Source organism: Gymnogyps californianus, chromosome 4 (genome assembly GCF_018139145.2).
Source record: "Gymnogyps californianus isolate 813 chromosome 4, ASM1813914v2, whole genome shotgun sequence".
Taxonomy (NCBI): Eukaryota; Metazoa; Chordata; class Aves; order Accipitriformes; family Cathartidae; genus Gymnogyps; species Gymnogyps californianus.
This window is the reverse complement of record NC_059474.1, coordinates 29,851,626-29,872,704: the sequence shown is the minus strand read 5'-3', so window position 1 is coordinate 29,872,704 and position 21,079 is coordinate 29,851,626. Positions and strand designations below refer to the sequence as shown.

At 38.1% G+C, this 21,079-nt stretch overlaps 1 protein-coding gene across 4 annotated transcripts in view; it reads left to right on the top strand.

The window, feature by feature from the left end:
- The first annotated feature begins 1,508 nt into the window (after positions 1-1,508).
- Positions 1,509-21,079, top strand: part of FRYL (FRY like transcription coactivator) — a 153,992-nt gene continuing 134,421 nt past the window's right edge. For all 4 annotated transcript variants that reach the window (XM_050895530.1, XM_050895529.1, XM_050895528.1 and 1 more), the window contains exon 1: positions 1,509-1,840. In XM_050895530.1, coding sequence (XP_050751487.1) covers positions 1,663-1,840 — 178 coding nt within the window. In that variant the 5' untranslated portion in view covers positions 1,509-1,662. The remainder of the gene's footprint in view (positions 1,841-21,079) is intronic.

Below are 21,079 nucleotides of genomic sequence, written 5' to 3'. Positions count from 1 at the left end.
CTGTGAATGAAATCATTATAGGGACAATTTTTTGCTTGATCTCCCAAATCTTCCACTGCAGGAAATAATATTCTCACAATGTGTCTTTTATGATAAGGTCAGAATTTTATATTCATTTACAGGGAAAAATTTGTGTAGAATTTTGTATTCATTTATAAGGGGCATACAGACTAACTTGAATACTTGGGGATTTTAATGCAGATTTGAATACAAAAGATATCACATGTTTTCAGTCTATATAGAACTTGAAAAATGTCTTAGGTGGCAACTTTAATGAACTTGTACCAAATTTTTCAAGTTGTGGCATTCTTAACTAGATTTAACACTTAGGAAGTATGACACTAGAGTTGGTCAGTGAAGGACTGACAGCTTAATCCAGTTGAGCAGCCCCTTGTGAGCACTGAACTACTGGAACTCTGAGACCTGAAACAGGTTACGCTGTGTACCTTTCAAAGATTTTTTTTTTTTTAATTTTATTATTTTTTTTTAAGAGCTAGACACAGTAGTGAATTTTAGATTAAATACCTTCTTTTAAGGAAGTTATAGTAGTGTGGTATACTTCACACTTAGGTTGGATAACTGTTGAATGCATTCAGAAATGTCTTGGACACTGAGCTGCTTTCATAAAAATAATAGAAGCATGCAGGCTGCTGCTCAGACATTCAGAGTGAGTATTAGTGGATTTCCTCTGAGTGATGTGTACAATCTTTGGTGGCAAATGAGATGGGAGTATTACCTAGTAGTGTGTCTGTGGATCTCCACTCCAACTCTAGTAAATAAAATAATACTTTCAATCATACAATGATACATATTCCCAACTGTAGAAAGCATTAAGGAACACTCTTCTATGCTAATGTCTCTTTTTTTCCCCTTGAGCTTTCTGCTCCAAATGCAAGGCATCTTTCATAATGGCTTCTTTAAGCTAAATGTAGAACAACATTTAACTTCCCCCAAATAAAAACAAAAAACTCAGCTAAACCAGGCATGTGTGGAGAAGTAGCCCTAGGGATAAAGTGGATGTTTGGACAAAATGAGACAGGTTATTTCTGTACTTGGCGTTTTCTGGAAGGTGGTTTGAGTATTTTAAGTGGTAAATATAGCATCAGAGTCTCTGCAAAACGGAACTTAATAAATGTTAGTATCTTCGTAGCTAGTAGTGAAAACCATGTGAGAATGCAAATGGTTTAAATTGTGGTGCTGTTAGACACTTTGTTTATAAAGCTGGTGCATAGACTTTCTGAATGATAAGTGTTATCTTTCGAATGCAGATGAACACTCTCGGTGCACTTAATGAAAGTTAAGAGCTCTTAAACTGTCAGATAGGAATTTGAAAATACACCGTGCATTTTATTAGTGCTTAAAATTGTTGCAGTGCTAAATATGGTGTCTTCTACAAGTGCAGAGTTTAGCGTGCGTTGGTTAATATATAGGCTTGTTGTTGTTTGGTTTTCTTATCGATCCGTACAGTTAGACGTCTTTAAAATCTGCCTTGGAGCAGCTGGCAGCTGACGTGCTAGTGTTGGCACCACCCAGGTTCAACGTGACATCACTAGGAGAAGTCTACCTCTGTGCTCAAGGAAGTTGGTGTGGGAGCCACACTCTGTAATGTGTAGCTAAACTGCTGAATTTAGTAAATACTGAGAACGCAGAGGGCATGTAAAAATGGAATTCCTGAAAAAAATTGTTCCCGCTGTCGTTTCTGGAGATGTAGTTCCGGATGTTGGGAGTGCTGGCCGTGAAAGCTCCCCAAGGCTACTGAAGATGAGACGTGTCAGACTGTTTTCATTAGGACAGACAATAGATGAAGATGAGGAGACACATGTTTTACATCCTGATTACAGTATGTATCCATGTCATCAACCTGGTAAAAACTGATTACTAAGCTTTTTCTTTAGATCATGATTATTTTGCTAAATTGACAAATTTGATTATAAAAGGCCTTTTTATCAGAGTCGCTATGGTAATGGTGTCTTTAGTTTTAGAACTATTTTATCATTGACACACGATCATGTGTTAGTGACCTATTTGAAAGCAATTTTAGAGGATTTCTAATATGCTCCTTGTCTTTGCATGCCTGCGTGACTTTTTCCCCTTTTTGGGATAAGTATCCCCATGTAAGTTTTTAAATTGTAATGTAGCTGTGATTAGGCACTAAGAGTTGTCTAGACAGATGTGTGCTGCACGGAGCTTTGACTGCAGTGCAGGGTTCAAGTTTTGTGTCATCTTTTCTCTCCCTGTTTTTCAAATCCCCAAAGTTTTCGAAGGCTTTCCTTTTAAGAGTTTTTTTAATTTCAAAAATGTTTATGCTTTCCTTTTTTAGTGTTTTGAAGATTGCAGATTTTTTAATAAACATAATATGTAAATTAAAGAAGTCAAGTAAAAATACAGACATTGTATAGAGAATTTTTAACTTAAGAACATGGGTAAGCTTGCTTGTATGAAGATTTTTTTTTTTTTTAAACCACCTGTTAGTATCTGAATATTACAGTGTATTGCACTAATAAAAAGAAGTAGAATGAGTTAATGTTCCTTTTTCAGACAGTTCAGCTGGGTGGCAATGGAAAATCCAGTTTTACTTTTTTTTTCTTTTTGCCTTCAGCTAAAATAGTAAGGTCTTGAGCCTTTATGGTCTTGGATTCTGATGGCTATCAGATACAGTTTTTACTCTTTGCTACGTGGTGGCTATTTTCGGGAATTAGTGTGGCCTTGAAATTTTTTCCCTTATGTGTCTAACTGCAAAGATGGGAGATGGTGACATCTGTCTTACTGCGTGGTGAACTTACAGCCTTAACTATGGAATTAAGTTTGTGATGGTGGTGGGAGAAAGGGGTTTCCTTGGAAAGACTTTTCTTAGCCTTTCTGATTGTAATATAAACCACTTTTTTTTAATGTGTCAGGTTGAGTAACGTTGGCAGCTGGGGAAAGCAGAGATGTTTCTGTTGTGTTAAACAAGTTGTTCCCGTGTATAACAAATTAGAACAAGTTAAATGTTGTAATGATATGGACTGTTGAAGACTTCTTACGGGATAAGGTCTGTTAAGACTGTTATTGCCTATATGCTTGAAAACTCTGATCAGAAGCTCTTGGTGTCTGAAAGAGTGATGCTCTTTTAGCCAGGTTCATGTCCTCATTTAACTTTGAATGCTGTAGAGTCCTGAAGTTTATAGTTGGATATCACTGTAATGTGCACAGCTTAAATTTCTCCATAGGCATATCTCATCAATTCTGCTTTTATGCTGTGTTATGGTTTCTTTATAGCTCTCACTTTTAAATAATATTTTATTTCAAATATTATAATTTCAGAATAAATAGAATTGTCTTTGTGCCAGGTTAAAAGAAAATGCTATGGGCTGAAGTTTGTAGACAAAACAGATGCCTTCATCTAACCTTGTTCAATGTTTTGTCGATAGTTTGAGCAAATGAGGATAATAAACATAGAATACACTGGTCCTGCTGTTGAAGATGAATTCTCCTTTCTTGCTTATTAAATATTTGCCAAATGGTGATTATTAGGAGTGATTTTGTGGAAATCAGCAGTGCCTGACTAATATCACTTAATAGTGTGATGTCATCATTTGCGAAATGCAGACTTACAGTCTTTTCTGGGATCATGCTTTTACAATAGCAGATAGTAGCTGAATCCTCTTTAAATTATCTGCTTATTTCTATTTTTGTATCTTGGTAATGGAATGAACTGCTCTGCTGGAATAGAGCAAAAGAACTACTGTGTTTACCAGTTGAGTATGCTGCAGAAGGCAGGTGCCGACAACACAGGTAATAAAACAATAGAATGACTTGAAAAAAAGTTGTAAATATTTACTTGGCTAATGTCAGCAGATGTGGTGTTAATGCACAACCAAATTTAATATAATGAAGCTGTTCAGGAACTTGATAGGTTTTTAAAGCTAAGGTGGTTTGTCCTGTAGGTACATTTGAGTTTGAAAGTGGGTGGTGGTTTTGGTTTTTTTTTTTTTCCTTTTTCCTTTCTGTTCCTTATTTCTGCTGTTTAGGAATATTTTTGTATTAATGAGAATTTAGATGAAATACTGAGTCTGACAACTATTTTAAAGTATAAAAGTATTTTAGAAGGTCTTAAACAAAACAACCAAACAAAAACCCTATTCCTGGCATCCAAAGCATAAAAGTATTATTATGATAATACCACTTAGTTGGCTTTGCATATATGTGACCTGAATATTTTGTGTGGAATTCAAGTGATGAGATTTTTTTTTTTTTAGGATTAAAACATTTATCAGTATCGCCTTTCAAAATGTTAACTCAATTAGTATATACTTTGTTTTATAGCCGAAAACAAGACCATAGCAATATACGCTCTGTGACACATCTTTTAAAATATGTAGCTTCTGTCAGAATGGTTTCAAGTGTATTTTAGAAATCTTTCATAACTGTCTTTTTAGATTTATAAGATTATTAGAACTCTAGAAAAAAACCCGTATCTCACTCACTGAAGTATTTGCATATGATTGTATGCATCACAACACTTAATAGATGTTAGTAAAAGAACAGGCAGTTCTTCTAAATTTGCTGTAGCATTTAAGAGTTGATATGTTCTCAGTTTTAAAAATTTCTGTCTCAAAAAAGCCACAATCCAAATCAAACACAGAAAGATAAGCTTGGAAGATCCACAGAAAGTATTTTCATGTACCAAAAAACACATGCAAATGCGTACGTGTACAGACACATCTTACAAACTATTTAATATTCTCCCTTTTGCTGTTTGTAGTGTTAAAGAAGTGGAACGCCATGGTTGCTCTGTGCAAACTGGCAAATGGCAGCTGTACCTGTGGTGTGTGAAATGTGCCCTTCTGTTGCAGCTGTGCGCTTTGGTTGTGTTGCAACGCAGGGTAGCTCCTGTGGAACAGTCTTAATGGCCAACTGTGTAAGTCAAATCTGCAATAACTACTTATCAGTGATGTGAGCATTCTCGTTGCTCACAATGTCCGTGTTATTTCTGCGTATGGAAAACGTCTCCTTTTGCAAACATTAAACCTGCTTCTCTTCAAGTGCCTCTGCTAGGGGAGCAGAAATAAGCCGACAGAAACGTGTGCTTTGGTGGTAAAGAAATGAGTAACAGAGCTGTAATTGCCTCAGGGGGCTAACCGCAGGGGCTGGATACGCATAAACTGCCTGTGAGCACTGTGTCCCTGTAATACCAGCAACTCTGCAGGGCATATTCAGCTCCATGTTGCATCTCTGATCAGCCTTGTACAGCAGAGGATGACCAGGAGGCCCAGCATCTATCTGGAATAAAAGTCAGTTTCTGTACCTGTGTTCTGAGTTTCAGTTAGAGAAGACTGGAGGGGTTAGTGAGCGAATAAGTACCATGGCTTCCCCCCCACCCCAATCTCTGTTTGCTTCTCGCTTACATTCAGAGACTGCTCCATAATACTGTTTGAGATCCAGAATGCTATTTACATAAAAATCTCTAACCCTCATCCCTGTTTTCTTATCACAGCAGATAGCATTGTTTTGCTTGAGTAATGCCTCAGGAAATTGTTCTGTGTGTATTTTCCATAAGAAGTAATAAGGAACTTTTCCTAAGGGCCTCTGGAACCTGCTCTTGAAGCTCTTTGCAACAGAAGGTGGGGAAAGGGGATTTTGGTTAGATTTTTGAGTGCGTTTTTACAAGCGGATCAGGCTGATCTAACAGTTTGCTGCCAGTGAAAAGGGAAATCTCGCTCCCAGCTGTGCAGCTCTTCCCCATCTCCTGTCGGGCACTGGTGCGGCCTTTCCCTGAGCTGATTCATTTCACAGAGCCAGCAGAAAATGTTCTAATATTTTTGGGGCAGTATTTTTGAGATGAATTGGCGAGGGGAATCAACTCACTAAGAGGGCCTTTTTGGTCAGTAGTGGGGGCAGCATTAGATGTCTTACCATCACGAAAAGTAGCAGTCACCTTCTGGATACCCTCTGTTTTAAATATATTGATTTGTGGAAAATGAACTCTTTAATATTTTAGATAAATGGAAACACAAGCATCTCTCCAGAGTTTTAAGTGCAGTGATGATAAGTTTTATTATTACTGCTTATAAGCAGATACAATGACCATTGGGTAAATGTTTTTTAAGTAAGGCATTTGCTTAAGATGGAGTCAATAATAAACTGAAATAATGCCCAGCAAGTCTTTTTAAAAGTAAGCCCATGTGCAAAGGGAGTGTGCTTCTGACTTGTTCATTTTACCATTAATATGGAAAATCGACTATAGTTACATTTAATTGTTGGGAAAAAAAAAAGATGGTGTGACTTAGTTCTAGGAGATATCTCAAATATTATTTCTGGCCCTATTTTTTTTGAGATCTGATTTTTTTTTAATTGTATTGTGTACTTGTCTGTATGCCTAATATGCTTGTACTGTAGTTGTCTCAGGGTTTCATCTGAAGAATAAGCATGCAAATATTTACAATGAATATACTTTTTTTCCTACAGTGTTTGTGGTTGGTTGTTGTTGTTTTGGTTCCCCCCCCCTCCCCAAACCTTAGCTTTACCTTATCCCAAAGAGTGACAAAGTAATTGTAACTTAGTGCTTCTTGCAAGGTGGGTGTCAGTACAACTCAAAGGTAGGTCTAGAAGGGCCTTTTGTTCATACCTAACAGCTTACTCGCATGAACTTCATGAGGATGTAATTTATTTGTTTTCCTCTGAGATACGGTGAACGGAGCTTACAATTTTTTTAATGTTGTTGTTCACTTAATAGATTACCTCTGCATCACATTTGCAGGGTTTTTTTATGCATCTTCTGGACTTTAGGCACTTAAAAGGTTTTCTGAGGCTTAAGTATGTTAATATAAGGTTTCATATGACAGCTGAACCAATGAATGGCTCAATGCTACGAAAAGGAGATTGTACCCTTCCACCTGTATAGTTGTCTTGTATATTCATTTGTGGTGGTCCTGGTGCATGTCCATCCTTGTGGAGACTGTTCAACTTGCTAAACCAAGAGGAACTCCCCCTTCCCTCCCAATACCAATGGACAGGCAGCAAACTGGAACTCTGCGAGAGAGAACCAACAGCAAATTTAGGAGGTGAATGTCAGTAATCCTGGTGTTTCAGCTTTTTTCTGTTCTTTTTGTCTTTCTGTCCTGCAGATCGTAAGCTGATAAGTCAGAAGTAATGAGAACTCCAGTTTATTAAGGGAAAAAAAAAATAGAGGTGAAATTGGACAGTACTTAGCTGCAAATATTCTTTAAAACATTATCTTTAGGCTAATTCTTCGAGATAATGCAGTTAAAACTTAGTGGGGGGATTGTAAATAAAGCAAGTATCTTTTTACCTTTCCAATCGACAATTACTTTAAGATAGTTGGGAGAGGGACAAAATAAAGCTTTTTTACTTGAAGGAGAGGGGGAGAGAGGTGATAGTATGGGGAGAATGAGAGAAAATTTAACGTAGCCAGAAAAAACAAGCAAGTCTTCAGAAGGTTCTGCAATAGCCAATTAAGGGGAGCTGTGAAGTGCTGAAGTCAAGATGTGGAGAAACTCGTTGCAAAAATGATTATATATGCTACTGTAAAACCATTCTCTCTCTGATATACTGGTAATACAAAGACATAAAAGTATTCTTTTAAATTCTTTGTGTCTAAATTGTCCACAGGTCTTGAAAGCGACGTTTTGAGAGGGAGAGAAGAGTTTAGTGTGTTGTTCCTTTTTGATTCGCACTGTTAAATCTCTTGAGTGTAGAACAGATTTTAAAACATACCTGTGACACTGCTGTCTGTCTGTTTTCTATAATGTCTGTCTGTGATTCAAGGTAGAGTCTGTAAGAGGCCGGACAGCGTATAAAATCAAAATCTCAGCTTATTTTTGAGGAGCCATTTTCCTTTAAGTAAAAAACTATTATCCTTTAAAACACATTAAAATCTATCACTGGACTAAAAAATCCAAAATAACACCCTTCTAATGCTCAAGAAAGTATTTGTAAGGTCAATATAGTATTTACCAGCAGGATTAAATCAGCAGTTGCATATGAAGATGCCATGCTAGTAACATCAGCAATTCAGATTTAAGTTACAGAAAGATTATAATTCGAATGTTTTGTTAAACAGTTCTTCACTTTTCAGTTGAAAAGGAAAAAAGTCTGTGTTTCAAATGCAAAAGTTTTAGTTTATAGGTGATCTAGCTAGTCTTAACCTCCTCTAGGGGTGTTTTTTCTGTTTCTAATGAAAATGTGAATTGTAAATGGAAGAGGCAGATACGACATGACGTTTTTCAGTAATTCATGATACTTGTGGCTGTTGGCAGTTTCTGTTGGCTGCACTTGTTAGCTGTTTTATGTCTTGATTTGTAGACTTCCATGTTTATAGTTTCTTTTGTTTTAAGCTCTTCAATAACAGAATGATTCTTATCCTGTGAGTGCTGACTTTGTATGTGTTTCTTCTAAAAAGTATTACGTGGATCCAAACTGAGGGAAAATAATTTCAACTATCTCATCTTAATCAAGGGCTACTTTGGGAAAGCCTTTCCACTTTCAGTAAATGGCATTCTTTGTGTCTCTAACTTAGCACTGAATAGCCTTTAGTTGCCCTTTAAGTACGGAAATGTCATGAGTGCCTTCTTCACTTGGGAATATGTTTTCTCAATTAATAAGTGCTGCTGAAGAATACCTGTGATTTGGGAAGTAGTGTTCATGGCCTTGGCTGTTTTACGCGACAGGCATCTTCTTGCTCTCCAGCCAAGTTCTAAAAGGTCCCTGCAAGCAGAGACCCTCCCAGACGGGAGGGTTCTTGGCCTGTGCTTGAAGGTTTTTGGTGTTCGTATTTATTTACAAAGGAACGATTTTGTTACAAGAAATCCAAATGCACTACTGATTTGAAGAGATAGGTGAAACTTTCAGAAAGCCTCATCACTTAAGCAATGGTACCTTCTAAAGGGATTAAGTTCCTGTCTGCAGCAGTTTTTCATGAGACGCTCTGGATGTCCAGGACTTGGTGTACCCTCACTTTATAAGCTGTGCGATACCCCTTATATAGAGATACTACATAAATAATAATAATTCTTTAGCTCATTAGTACCAGTGAGGTCTGTAGTGACAAGCATCTGTGTTGGACCCTGATTGCTTGGGAGACTTTCATTGCTCATTGATAAGACCAGTATGGCAACACGAGCTTCAGATACTTAAGCATCAGGATGCTGTTCCACAGTTGTATTACACACTGACCCAAAACTGTCTGGTGTCTCTTGGCATCTCTTAAGATGCACTAGGGTGAGCCTTGTGTCAGTTACTTCTTTGAGAAGATGACTAGCTGAAGGAAGAATGGTTTTAATTTTAACATATTTTCTAACTTGAAGGCAGGAAAAACAGGAAGTAAAACACATAAAAGCAGTTCATAACTTGTATAAAAATACTGTATTTCTCCAGTATGTTGTTTTCTGTTGGCTAGAATTAGTTTTAAAGTATTTTTTCTTTATTCTTCGGTTGGGGTTTCCATAAACTCTTATTTCATGGAAGGAGCAGTGTAGAACTGAGTAGTTTAATTTGCCCAGAAGTTGATGAAATTATACCAGATACATTTGTAGGTAGATTGTATGTTTGGAAAATTAATGTGTTCATGTTAATTGCTGAGAGAAATGAACAATATGCTAGTGGTCTATCAAGAAATAACATGACTGACAAATAGAGAGCAGCCAATTCCATGAATAGAAAAAGCCTAAGCATATTCTCCATTTTACCTGAACACGTTTCTACCACCTGATTTCAGTTCTTCATTTTTCTTTAACTAGAAGGGATTGCAGTGGAGGGATCCTGTCCCTTTCCATTTGATCTGCTCTGCCGGATGCAGATGCGTGGATGGAGAGCTGTGTGTGGTGTTGCAGGTGAAGTGATGAGCTTCGTGGCTGCTGGGTGGTCTCTCCCAGTGCTGGCACAGGTGCATCTGCTGGCTGAGGCTGTTTTGTAGTCCACCAGCTGAGGCACTTTAGGGAACTTTGTGCTGTGCATTATTTGCAGAACTTCAAGACAAATGTGGCCTTGTTGTAAAGTTTTAGTGTGTGTTAGGTGTTTGGTCTCTAACTATTGTGTTTAGCTGTCTTTGGGTTTCTTACTTCTTCTCATGTTCTCCCTTCCTGATTTTTGTATTTCTTTTCTCGTCTTTCTTCAGTGTAACAGCACATTTGCTGAGGATAAAGGTTCAGAAATGACATTCATATGAATTCTGTTAATTCTGACTTGCAAATCAATGTATATGTATTAATCACCTTTATTAATCTTAAAAGCGTTTCTATTTTGTACTTCTGCTTCAGGTACCTACAAGAATATCTGTTGTTTCACAGAGATGGGAAAGCTGTAAAATTCAGCATTAAAAGCACTTAATTGTTTAAATCCTGGTAACTAAAGCATTAAGAAAATGCACTGTAAACATTTGCTGGCTTTGGAGTGAAGAAATATGCCAAATTAGTTCAACTATGAAGAATGCCATGTTAATGTAATTATTTTATTTATTTATGATATTGGGCGATGGAGCTCCTTATGCTTCTGCCCTGTGTAACTGAAACATTGGGAATGGCAATTTCAGGAGTTGAAACCTTGAGAGCAAATTGCCTGTCCATGCCTTACCCCTGCTCGCTTTCCTTCTCCTGCCTGTAACTACAGCTTTCAAAGTCCTTATACTGTGTGTGCAGAGCTTGTAAAACTGCTGCCTACATAGGGATTTAAGCTATGGTGGATTAAGTTGGTAGGCTTGTGCTTGTGAGGAGGTTTAGCAGAGACACCTGAAGCAGTTCCCACTTGTAACTGTGCAGTCCCCCATCCCTCTGCCTCCTGTTAGCACTCTGTGGCAGAGGTGGCTGAAGCAGACATGCATCTGCATTATGTGGGGCTGTAAAGTGCTTTAACGTAGAAACAGAAGTGGGCTGCAGGCTGCCAACAACAGTGGCCCAGGAGCAAATGTTCAACTTCGCTTGTAGCAGAGGGAGGAAGGCAGAAATATATCTCCTGGTGCAGGGCAAGGCAAATACGTGAGTACCTTCAGCTGCTGTGCGAGTCTAGTGGGAGTCTGCATCCGAGAACATTTTCTACCCAAGTACTATTGCACTCGTGAGGCTTAACAGACTTGGCACTTCTGTGCTGAATTTACCCCATAGGTAATTCACTTTAACTTTTTTTTTTTTACTGTTTTCCTGGATGAGTCCTAAACTCTTGGTGTTTTTTTTCCCCAGTGCTTTCTATAGGGATCGAGTAGCTGATCCTCACATAAAGCAAATACAATGTTTCCCGTGAAAGTGGCACAGACATCCAGCAGCTTGGGAGGAGCAACAAAAATAGAAACAGAACTGATTTGTAGCAGTTGTCTTAAGGCCTTGTAGGGTAACAGAGTTAAGCCTTTCCCTAGTCTATCCATTTAAACGCCCAGCAACTAAGCAGGGATTTTCTGTGTAGCTCCGTAACTGCTTCCAGGTTCCGTTTAAAAGGTTGGTGAAAATGGGAGTGCTGGTTCCCCCAAACCAGTAAGTTGGTACATTAATGCTGAAGCACAGTAAGGAGGCTGACACGGTACAAGACTTGGGCAGGTCAGATCTTAAGGCAGTTATTTCAGGTTGTCTGACACAGACAGAACCGTACTAATCGGGCTTTATACCTTTACGGTTTATTTGCAGTTGTGGAAGGTTGCAATTGAGCATCTGAGGGGGAGTAAATCACTGAGTTCTCCAGAATTTTAACTACAGGGATGCCTGTGAAAAATCAAGAAACTCAGATTTGTCAGGCTCATGAGATATGGTAACAGCTATAGGTTCGTGTATTGCTTTACCTGTCTTATTTCCTCTGGGAGAGAGGCTCGTTAAGTATCATCTCAGAACTGCCTGCTGGGTTGTTTGAAATGTTTCACCTTTTTATTACTGATTCGTTTCCTTGTACTCTTATGATGTTTGCTCATCTGGAAAGCTGGATTTTCAGGAAGGGCCAGATTGAAATCTGTTTAGTCTAAATCCTTACGAAGTTGGTAAGGTCTTTGTTAAACTACCTTGAAAGGTGTTTGATTTTTCAGGATTTAATTATTCTTTCTTTGAGGTTGTGGGGGATTTTTGTTTGTTTGGGTTTTGTGTTTTTGGGTTTTTTTTTGTTTTTTGTTTTTTGTTTTTAAGGTAGGATTACTATTCAGTCAAGATAATGTTAACTTACTGAAAAGTTAAATATTAACAGTATCCTCTTTGATCTTACTCAAAGACTATGTTCTGCAAGAAAGCTGTGTATCTTCAGTGTCCTTCCAGAACTAGTTGGAAAAATCATAGTTATAATTTACTTTAAATGGGAAATGTTATTTGTAGTTCTTTGCCTGAGTGCATTTTCTGTCAGTCCCTATCATCCTGAAGATGAATGTAGTAGGACTGAAAACCTCAAAGAAACTTTTGGAAGCAACAGTGACTGCATGTTTTTTACATAACATAAAATAATGCCTTTAGCTGTGGTTTTTAAATGGAATATTTATTCTGGAATGATTAATGCAAATTATTTTATAGAGGGATAAATAGACAAATCATATTCTGTTATCTGCCATCCCAGTAGAAAAGAGCAAGAACTGCATTGGGGGGTTGGGTGAGGGAGGTAGTATGATATGAATACACTCCTAGAGAAATAAAAATATTGTAGAATCAGGGAATAACACTTCAAATGGAAAAAAAAAAAAGAAACGAGGCTAGAAAGTTGTAATGTTCCCCGTGAAACATAAATGAATGACATATAAAATGTTATTTCTTGTCATTTAAAAGCAAACTTTAAGAAGTTAAATATTGCTCTTTTAAGATAACTGATTCAGGAATATCTTCAGTCATGAATATCCCCCTATTCAGTCGGTAGAGGTGAAGCTGAAACAACATTGCGTGAACCACATTACTTTTTTTTTTTTTTTTTTTTTTTTTTTTTGGTCTCGCATATTGATCTTTGCCACAGGCCAGAGCTCTGGCAGTTGTAGAAACAGCAGTTGTTATGCACTGCACTTACTTTATGTACGTTGTTCAAAATAGTTGCCAGCAATGTTTCTGGGCAGCTCCAAGAAAATGGTGTGATGCTACTTCAATTAAAGAAAAGCTGTACAAACAACCTTTGCATACACATTTGTAGTAAATGTATTGATCCTAGTAAGTATATTGATCCTTTTAGAAATGTTTTTATTAGATTCCAAATTCTACGCATAAAGAAAAAGAAAATTCTATTATCTGTACTATCTACAGCATGATAGTGTCTGGTATCTTATATTGCTTGGGTCCTATAGCTACTTATAACACCCAGGGCAAATCTTCCCTGTTGTGTGACTGGGCTTACTGTGCATGTACTGAATATTACATCTGTAAGGTATGTGTTCTTGAAGTGCTGAATTGACTTTGCTTGTATAGGTCAAGTGTGCTATGGATGAACAGTAGCACAAATGGACGGTCTAATACTTACCAGAGCAGCTGGGCTTACTGCGTGTGAATCTTGTAATGTATAGGTCTATTTGCAGCCTGAAGTCTGCAGACTTACGTCACTGAAGTGGCTCAAGCAATTTGCTTCTAGCCATCCTCCTTACTAAAAGGTTTTCATATCTGAGCAGAAAGCATGGGGTGGACTGGACACTTGCATTAATCATTTTAGTAGAGTGCAAACAGCTTATGTTTGCAGATTGAGCACTTCTGCTTTACTACACCTACAGTCCTATTCTTGTCATGTTCTTTTAAGAGCTTACTGATACCAGTGTGCTCATTCACACATACCTCACTGTGACTCTTGAGAAAGTATCAAAAACATAGACTTTATAGTAGTCTGCTCCCTTTAATAGTGAAATTTATAACTGGTCCAGAATCAAAAGGTATGCAAATATTGGGATCAGTATATAAACTATGTATTTATTGGAATTCTGTAATGTCCAGCGTACTAATGTAAGTATGCACAAATCCTCAGTTTGAGAATTTCTTTTTGGATTGTTTTTCTTACATAAACCAGCTTGAGATCAAAGCTATTGGCTTACAGTTAAATGCAAGTGCTTTCTTTTTAATCTTCTCTCTAGGTAGTAAAATAATAATCTTATGGAAGACTTCCCATATAAGTACTCCAAAGTGATAGGTATTTTTAGACTCTTTCACAGTGGACATACTTGTTGCTCTCAATTTTAAACACAGTGTACTCTCCAGAAGTCTGTTTCATTTTCCTCTCTGAAAATGAGGAACTGGAAAAGAATCCATGCTGTAAATGACATTTTCTTACACAGTTTTAGAAATACATGATGATGATATCTTGTAACTCTACACGATGAGTTTTATTGGGCTCTCCTCGGTGAATTAGCATTGTCTGTGCTTGACAAGGTTCAGAGGCTTGTAATACATGGTTTTTCTTTCCTGGTTCTACTATTCTTGTTTTTGATTAAAAATAAAACAAAAGGTTACATTTTAAACTTAATGGCTTATCCTGAGATCTTGTTTATTCTAATATCTGGTAGGTTATTTCATTAACTCAATTGAAAGGCAAAACAAACCCCAAAAAGTCCAATATTGCAGTAGTTGTCATCTATACATCTTTGATTATAAAAGCATGTAAATTGTGTTGTGAGGAGGAAAAAATGTTAGAAGGCTTGTGCACAGTTGTATAATAAGATAATGCTTATGACACTGATGCTTATATGATAATGCTAAGATACTGACAGATCCATTACCCCTGTTGTTAAATGGACTTGTACTGGTATTTGTTTTCTCTTTTCTTTTTTTTCTTGGGGGGGGTGTGGGTGGGTGGGTGGGACACAACACAGTAAGAATATTTGGTGTATGCCATTCTTAAATCTTGTAAATTAATGATGTCCATTGAATCAAACTTCTTATGCCTGTGCATATATGTTTGAAAATATACATGTTATGTATATTCATGTAGTATTAAAAGAAGATTTTTCTTTTCAAAATATTTTTGTTCCTAATATTAAATATTCCTAGTCTTCAATACTTCGACTGAAATCTTTGGAAGGAAAAGCTTATACTCTCAGTACGTACAGTTCTCAAAATATTCTTAATATCCTGGAAGTTCTTAATGGGCTAATATTTTCTATTGAGCTAACTGCATTTAAAATTAATTGCTAGTATCCTTGAGGAAGCCCTATCGACAGTGATCAGTAGTTGATATTATGAATAAATAATAGTGCAACAAAATCTCAGATGCCATGGCGGAAAGCCATGTAACTTGCTTGGCCAAACACATCAATATCATAAATAAATGCAGATTTTTAAAAAGATTTCCTAACATTATTAACTTTGGAAACACTGCTTTACAGAAATACTGGCAGCTCTTCTATTTGTTGGAAGTCTTCTTAACAGGACTCCAGAAGGTGGAACATTGAGATTAGTATTTCTGTGGGATTGTTTTAGTGTATCTCCTGGGGTTTCTGGGATGATTGTTTTTTAATAAGTTTCTGATGCTAATAACTTAAAGAATGAAAGCTGAGGGGGGAAAAAGGGCAACTACAAAGAACCCAAAGTGTATTTTAAAAAGTCATTATTTTTGAGGTGCTGGGAGAGTTGGCTCATGATTTTGGAATGCACGCTGTTAACAAGGATTCCTTTGAAGAACTCTCTGTAGCCCAGTGTTAAAGGCAGTCAGAGACCAACCATAATTAATACAGTCTTTCAAATTAGTGGTGAAATTCATCAGCCGGTTCCAAAATCTGACCTTTATATCCTGCTCATAACAAAATACAACCTCTGTTATATCTTATTTAGTAAGAGGAAAAAGAAATGCTTGAAGTATAACTTTGAATGTATTCATGAGAGAAGTGATGAAAAAGGGGTATGAGGTAATTGGAGGTACTACATAGGCAATGTTACCTGAAACAGGCTTATGAAAGTACGTTTGATGCAATGTCCCAAAGCGTTACTCTGTGTGGATGCGCATTCTGTACCCTATCTGGGAAGAAACATAAAGGACTATCCAGATATAGATAGCAATTTCATATCTTATTACAGAAAAATATTTTTTGCATGGGGAAATTTGGATTCTTTTTAATCTATGAAAACAGAGTGATCACACCAGCCTCTTTTTTAATAAAACTATTCATCTCCTGAATGGATGTCAGACAGCAGCTGTCTTGGTGGTTGAACGGGCTAGTGCAGTGACACGCCTCTCCCGCTCTTTCTCCAGTGTCCTTCTGCTGGTGTGTTAGACCTGTCTTTTAGAACAGCTTAGCTGGACATCGACTGGTCTATGTCACCTCCCTGTTAGTGATAATTATTTTGCCTTTTTGGGAGAGGGGGGTGTGTGTAGATTAAAAAAAAATAAAGAAAAAATCCCAAACCAAAGCAAAACCACAAAAAACAAACCTTAATAGTATTTGATGTACACCATTCTTAAATATTTTCAACAACTTCAGATAATTTATCTGAGGGCATGGGTATGGTTTCTTCCTCATGGCTGGTTTACTTCTAGTACAGGTGGGGGGCAGTTCTGAAACTATGTAGGTTTTTAAAAATTAAAGCAGATTTAGTTAATCAGTGTACCTTGGACCCATATGATTAATTTTTTAGTTCATCTGTATGGTGTGGGTCAAGTTATAGTTTAAATAGACCTAATTAAACTGCTGTTAGCAGCCAGTATCACAGTAATCTCAGTATCCAGTTCTCTCAATTTTCTGTATTTGATCCAAGGGTGATGTTACATGTACAGTTTGGTGGCAGTTAAGGAAACAACCATTATTTTCTCCATATCGTTTCTTCCTGTGAGTATGCAGAAATCTTTCTGAAATTTTTGACTTTTAAGTTTGTCCATTAAAATCTCGAGATGCTTTCAGATGTGTTTTTGACCTGTGTAAAGATAACACCTCAAGCTGACAGAGGGCCACCACCTTTTGATTGTATCTGATAGTGTGGCCAGAGTGAAGGAGGTTTGTCTTAAACTGCTTTACCCTGTGCTAAAATGGGCAAAGGCTGTTGATGGGGTGTCTTGCTTTATCCTGAAAGAATGGTGGTAAATCCTGAGCCCTGTCTAAAGGCGGTGTTGGATTGCATCCCTAGGAATCCAGAAACTTCACACCTAAGATACTTGCCGTCGTGGCCTTTGAGATGATACTGAATGAAGTAAACAATCAGAAATGTCAAAATTGTGTTGTTAAGTCCTTTAAAAGATACTAAGAGAAAACCCCAAACTGCTAATAGCTGTAGGTGTCAAAGCTAAATTGCCCGTAGTTCTCTTGCAGGTATCTGCCCTGGGAATACTACTTATGACCTTCCTGCCCTCCACTGTGCACCTGTTTTTCACGTTGGGGTTTTTTTTTTCTTTTCCTTTTATTTTGCTGATCTTTTAGTGTAGAAGGCTTGTCGTGCTTTTGGCGCCGTGCAAAGTGGTGCTGGGCAGTTTATTGAATTCACTACAATTGTAACAGAGCGGTTGGAAGTTTATTTAAAACTCAGTCAAGTGCAAACAGCCTTTTGCAGTCCTTTTTGGTTTTAATTGTAAGTAGTTGTGTAGTTTGGCTGCCGAGGGGCGGGTCGGTCGGCCTGCCTCCGTCATCTGGTAGCGTCCCTCGGGAAGAGTTTGGGTACATGCAGAAGAGCCCACGTCCTCTCCCTTCTTCAAGCGACCACGGCCCTCTGTCGCGCCGTTCCCTTGCTGGGCGCTGCGGGGCCGTCGCACCCCGAAGGGCGGGAAGAAGCCGGGGCGGGGGGGGGGCGCTGCGGGACCCGCCGGGCCCCTGCGGCGATCGGGCGGGGCGGGGGGCGGGGCTGTGGGCGGGGCCTGGCGGGCGAGGAGGGGTCCCGCCAGGCGCTGCCGTCAGCCCCGCCCCCGGGCCCGCCTCCGCCTTCAGCGCGCGCCCCCTCCCCGGGACCTGCGGCCGCGCGGCAGCGGCGCGGGCGCCGGCACGCTCCTCCTCCTGCTGGTGCTGGTGCTGGTGCGGGTCCTGGTCCTGCCGCCGCCCCGCAGCCGGCCGGCGCCCCGCTCCCGCCCTGCCCCCGGCACCATGCTCAGCCTACAGGATTCCCTCTTCTTCGAAATTAACATAAAGTCTCTGCTGAAATCCTGGAGCAGCAGCAGCAGTAAGTATGCCGCTGGCACCGAGAGCCACAGCGTCATAGCGCATTTTTTTTTCTTCTTTTTTTTTTTTTTTGCATGCCGCTGTGTAAAATGACGCTTTAAAAACAGGTTTTTAGCGGTCCTGTGTGCTGGTGCAACTTGGTATAGCCAGTGTGAGAGGTGAGCAAAGTGCGCTGCTTCCTAGTTGTCGTGTAAAATTATATATATATATATATATATATATGTATATATAAAAATTTTCTTAGGCTGCAGTTGTTTCAGTCTGATAAAGTTCTTTGCACCCTTTGCTGTCTAAGAGAGGTGACAAGTAGATGCTCGTCTCTGCGGAGTTATCAGATGCTGACACTGTGGCTTAGTTCTGCCAAGCTCCAAACGCTCCTTTGAGGCAAAACAATCGTCCTCAGACTGTTTTAGAGGGGGTATTATTTTTGTACCTCAAACCCATCATTATACCTGCAAAAAGTGCCCACTTTGATCTTCTGAATGGCCCAGATCTAGAGTTTCTATGAGGATTTCTTGTCTTAATTGAACCAACGAAGGCAAGGATGCTGCTCTTCATCAAGACAACCAGTCTGTCCTCAGATCACCCCTTCACACATGCTTCAATGCAGGGTCTCAGGCCCGGGAGCTGCCTTGCGCTGTGTAGCATCTTTGCTACTGTAGGCACAGCAGCTTAATGACAGGATGCCAGGAGATGATAAAGATGACATAATTGTATGTCAGCTAAGTATTTCATATTTCTTAAGTTTCTTGTGTTTGTAAAAATTAAAAAAGTCAGAAGTAGGAGGTATCTGGTATCTCAGTTTTAAGTTATGTTTCATTAATTGCTGTTTGAGGTGTACTGGGATGCACGGTTTCCACTCACCAAACACTTTATCAAAATACCTCTGTAGGGATTTTTACCCTAATATAGGATTGTTTGTTTCACCTGTCTGTCTTGTTTGAAGGAATTAGTAGCAAGTTATTTATTGTACAGTGTATAAATCAGTGCTAGGAGAGTATGCAGATATTTAGTTTGTCCTAGTAGCTTATTCAGGTGTGAGATTTGCTTTTTGCACTAACTGCTGTAATTCATGTTTTAGACTAATAAATTCTAGACTTACAACTTCTAAGTTAAAGCAATGAATATTTCAAAACAGGCATCCTTACAGGTTTTACTTTTCACTTTGTTTATTTTGTGTCTTGCAGATTAACTGTATCTGTTCCAAATTACACCTTGTAATAGTACTTGGTTGTTATTAATGGTTTTGCTGAAATAAAGATAACTAGAAGAGTTTTTCTAATATTTTATAGTAGAAGTTGAAAGTGTCTCATGAAAATGATTACAAATCCTTAAAGTTGATTTTATTAATGTATATTGTTTCCAAACTAAAGTAAACCAGAGGATACATTCAGTTACAATAAATTCAATCTACAACTAGATAAGGAGATGAATTGCAGAATCTAGACTAGACAATTGTCAGCTGTAGTAAGATAGAGAGTAATAATAATAATAAAAAAGGGTATCTGAGAAGAGGTTATATATGATGCTACGTTTTCTCCTTTATGTCCTCTGTTATGTAAGTACAACGGAGGAAGATCTTCCTGGCTCTTTCGTCAGGAAGTGGTACTTGGATCATCTACCAACAAACTAATTTTTGGTGCGCATTGATTAGATAGCTGGGGTTTATTTCACTTTTTTCCATGATCGTTGCTCCTTTTGTGAAAATTGCCGTGACTATGGCATAGCTGCATGTCTGCTCTGTAAGTGTGTGAGAGTCGCATTCTGATGGCTTTCCACTGTGCAGACTGGGCAGGAGCAGACCTCTCTATGCAGCCTATACTGGATTTAAGTATTGTGATTCACATGGATAGCTTAGTGAATTGAGCTGAAGTGGGCAAGCCAGTTGCTTTTTTCCTACAACGGTTTCCAATCAAGTGATGCAGTATGTGCAGAACAAGGAATTACGCAATATTTATGTTGAGTATGTGTTTGGAAATTCAATAAATGGTCATATGCTAAGAAATTACTTGAGAAAGGTTTTTCCTGTGTTTTCATAAAATTTTTATATGCAAATGCTAGTTTTTATGATTTGCATGATAACTTCAGAATTTTGTATACTAAAGAACGTCAGAAGAGGAGTGGGTATGCTTGCATGCATTTCCATATACATAAAAATAAGCATCTGTAGAGAGTGTTTAAGTACATAACAGAAAGGCAGCAAAGCTCCATGGGTCTGGTTAAAGGCTTGCTTAGCTGGCATAATGTTGTTGCAGTGCTGGCTAAGGTTTTATTGTAGTTGATCTTTTTTCTTTCAGTAACAACAATGAAGTGACATTCATATGGCCTAGTTTCAGAATGCTGTCTCTGTGCCAACAATTTTAGGCATTACTTCTTTTTAAATGGAGTCAGGAATATTCTTTTAATCCAACAGTGAAGTGAGGATGTTCCTACTTAAGAATTGTTTGCTTGCTGAAGTTGTGGATGTAATGGAGGCTTTATACTGGCTTGTCCTCAGGTTGCTTGGCTCCATAGTATTTAAGGAATCTTAGTTATGATAATGTAACTTAATGTTCTTAAAGTTATGGATTCTGTTGTTTAGTCCATTGCAGTTTGAATATGTGGTCTGTTTAACCATTCTTCTGATGTTTCTGATTTTGTAGCAAAAATAGTTGTTTTGATTGTTATTTATGTCAATTGGTGTAAGAAAGCTCTCATATTTTGTCCATAAAAACCTTTGTTTAAGGTTAAGGAGGTCTGGATGCCATGAGAATTACTTTCAGTTATGCAATATATGGGCTCAAAAACCGAATGTGGTGCTGCTTACAGTGAAAAGCATTATGTAGTGAATACTTTTCTGTAAGATATGTCATATGTTTTAATGAAAACTATGCATGTGTTTCTGGGCCTTACAGTCTTAACAGGAACAACTGCTTTCCAGTAAACATGAGTACGACCCATTAGTGCTTTCTTAAAAGCTCTTCTGTGTTTCTGATATTTACTGTATTAATAATCTTGTCCAGTTCAGAAATAAATATTTATTTCTGGATAATAAAAAAAGAAAAAAAAATGTATCTATTGTCTTTCTAATAACAAACACACAGCTTT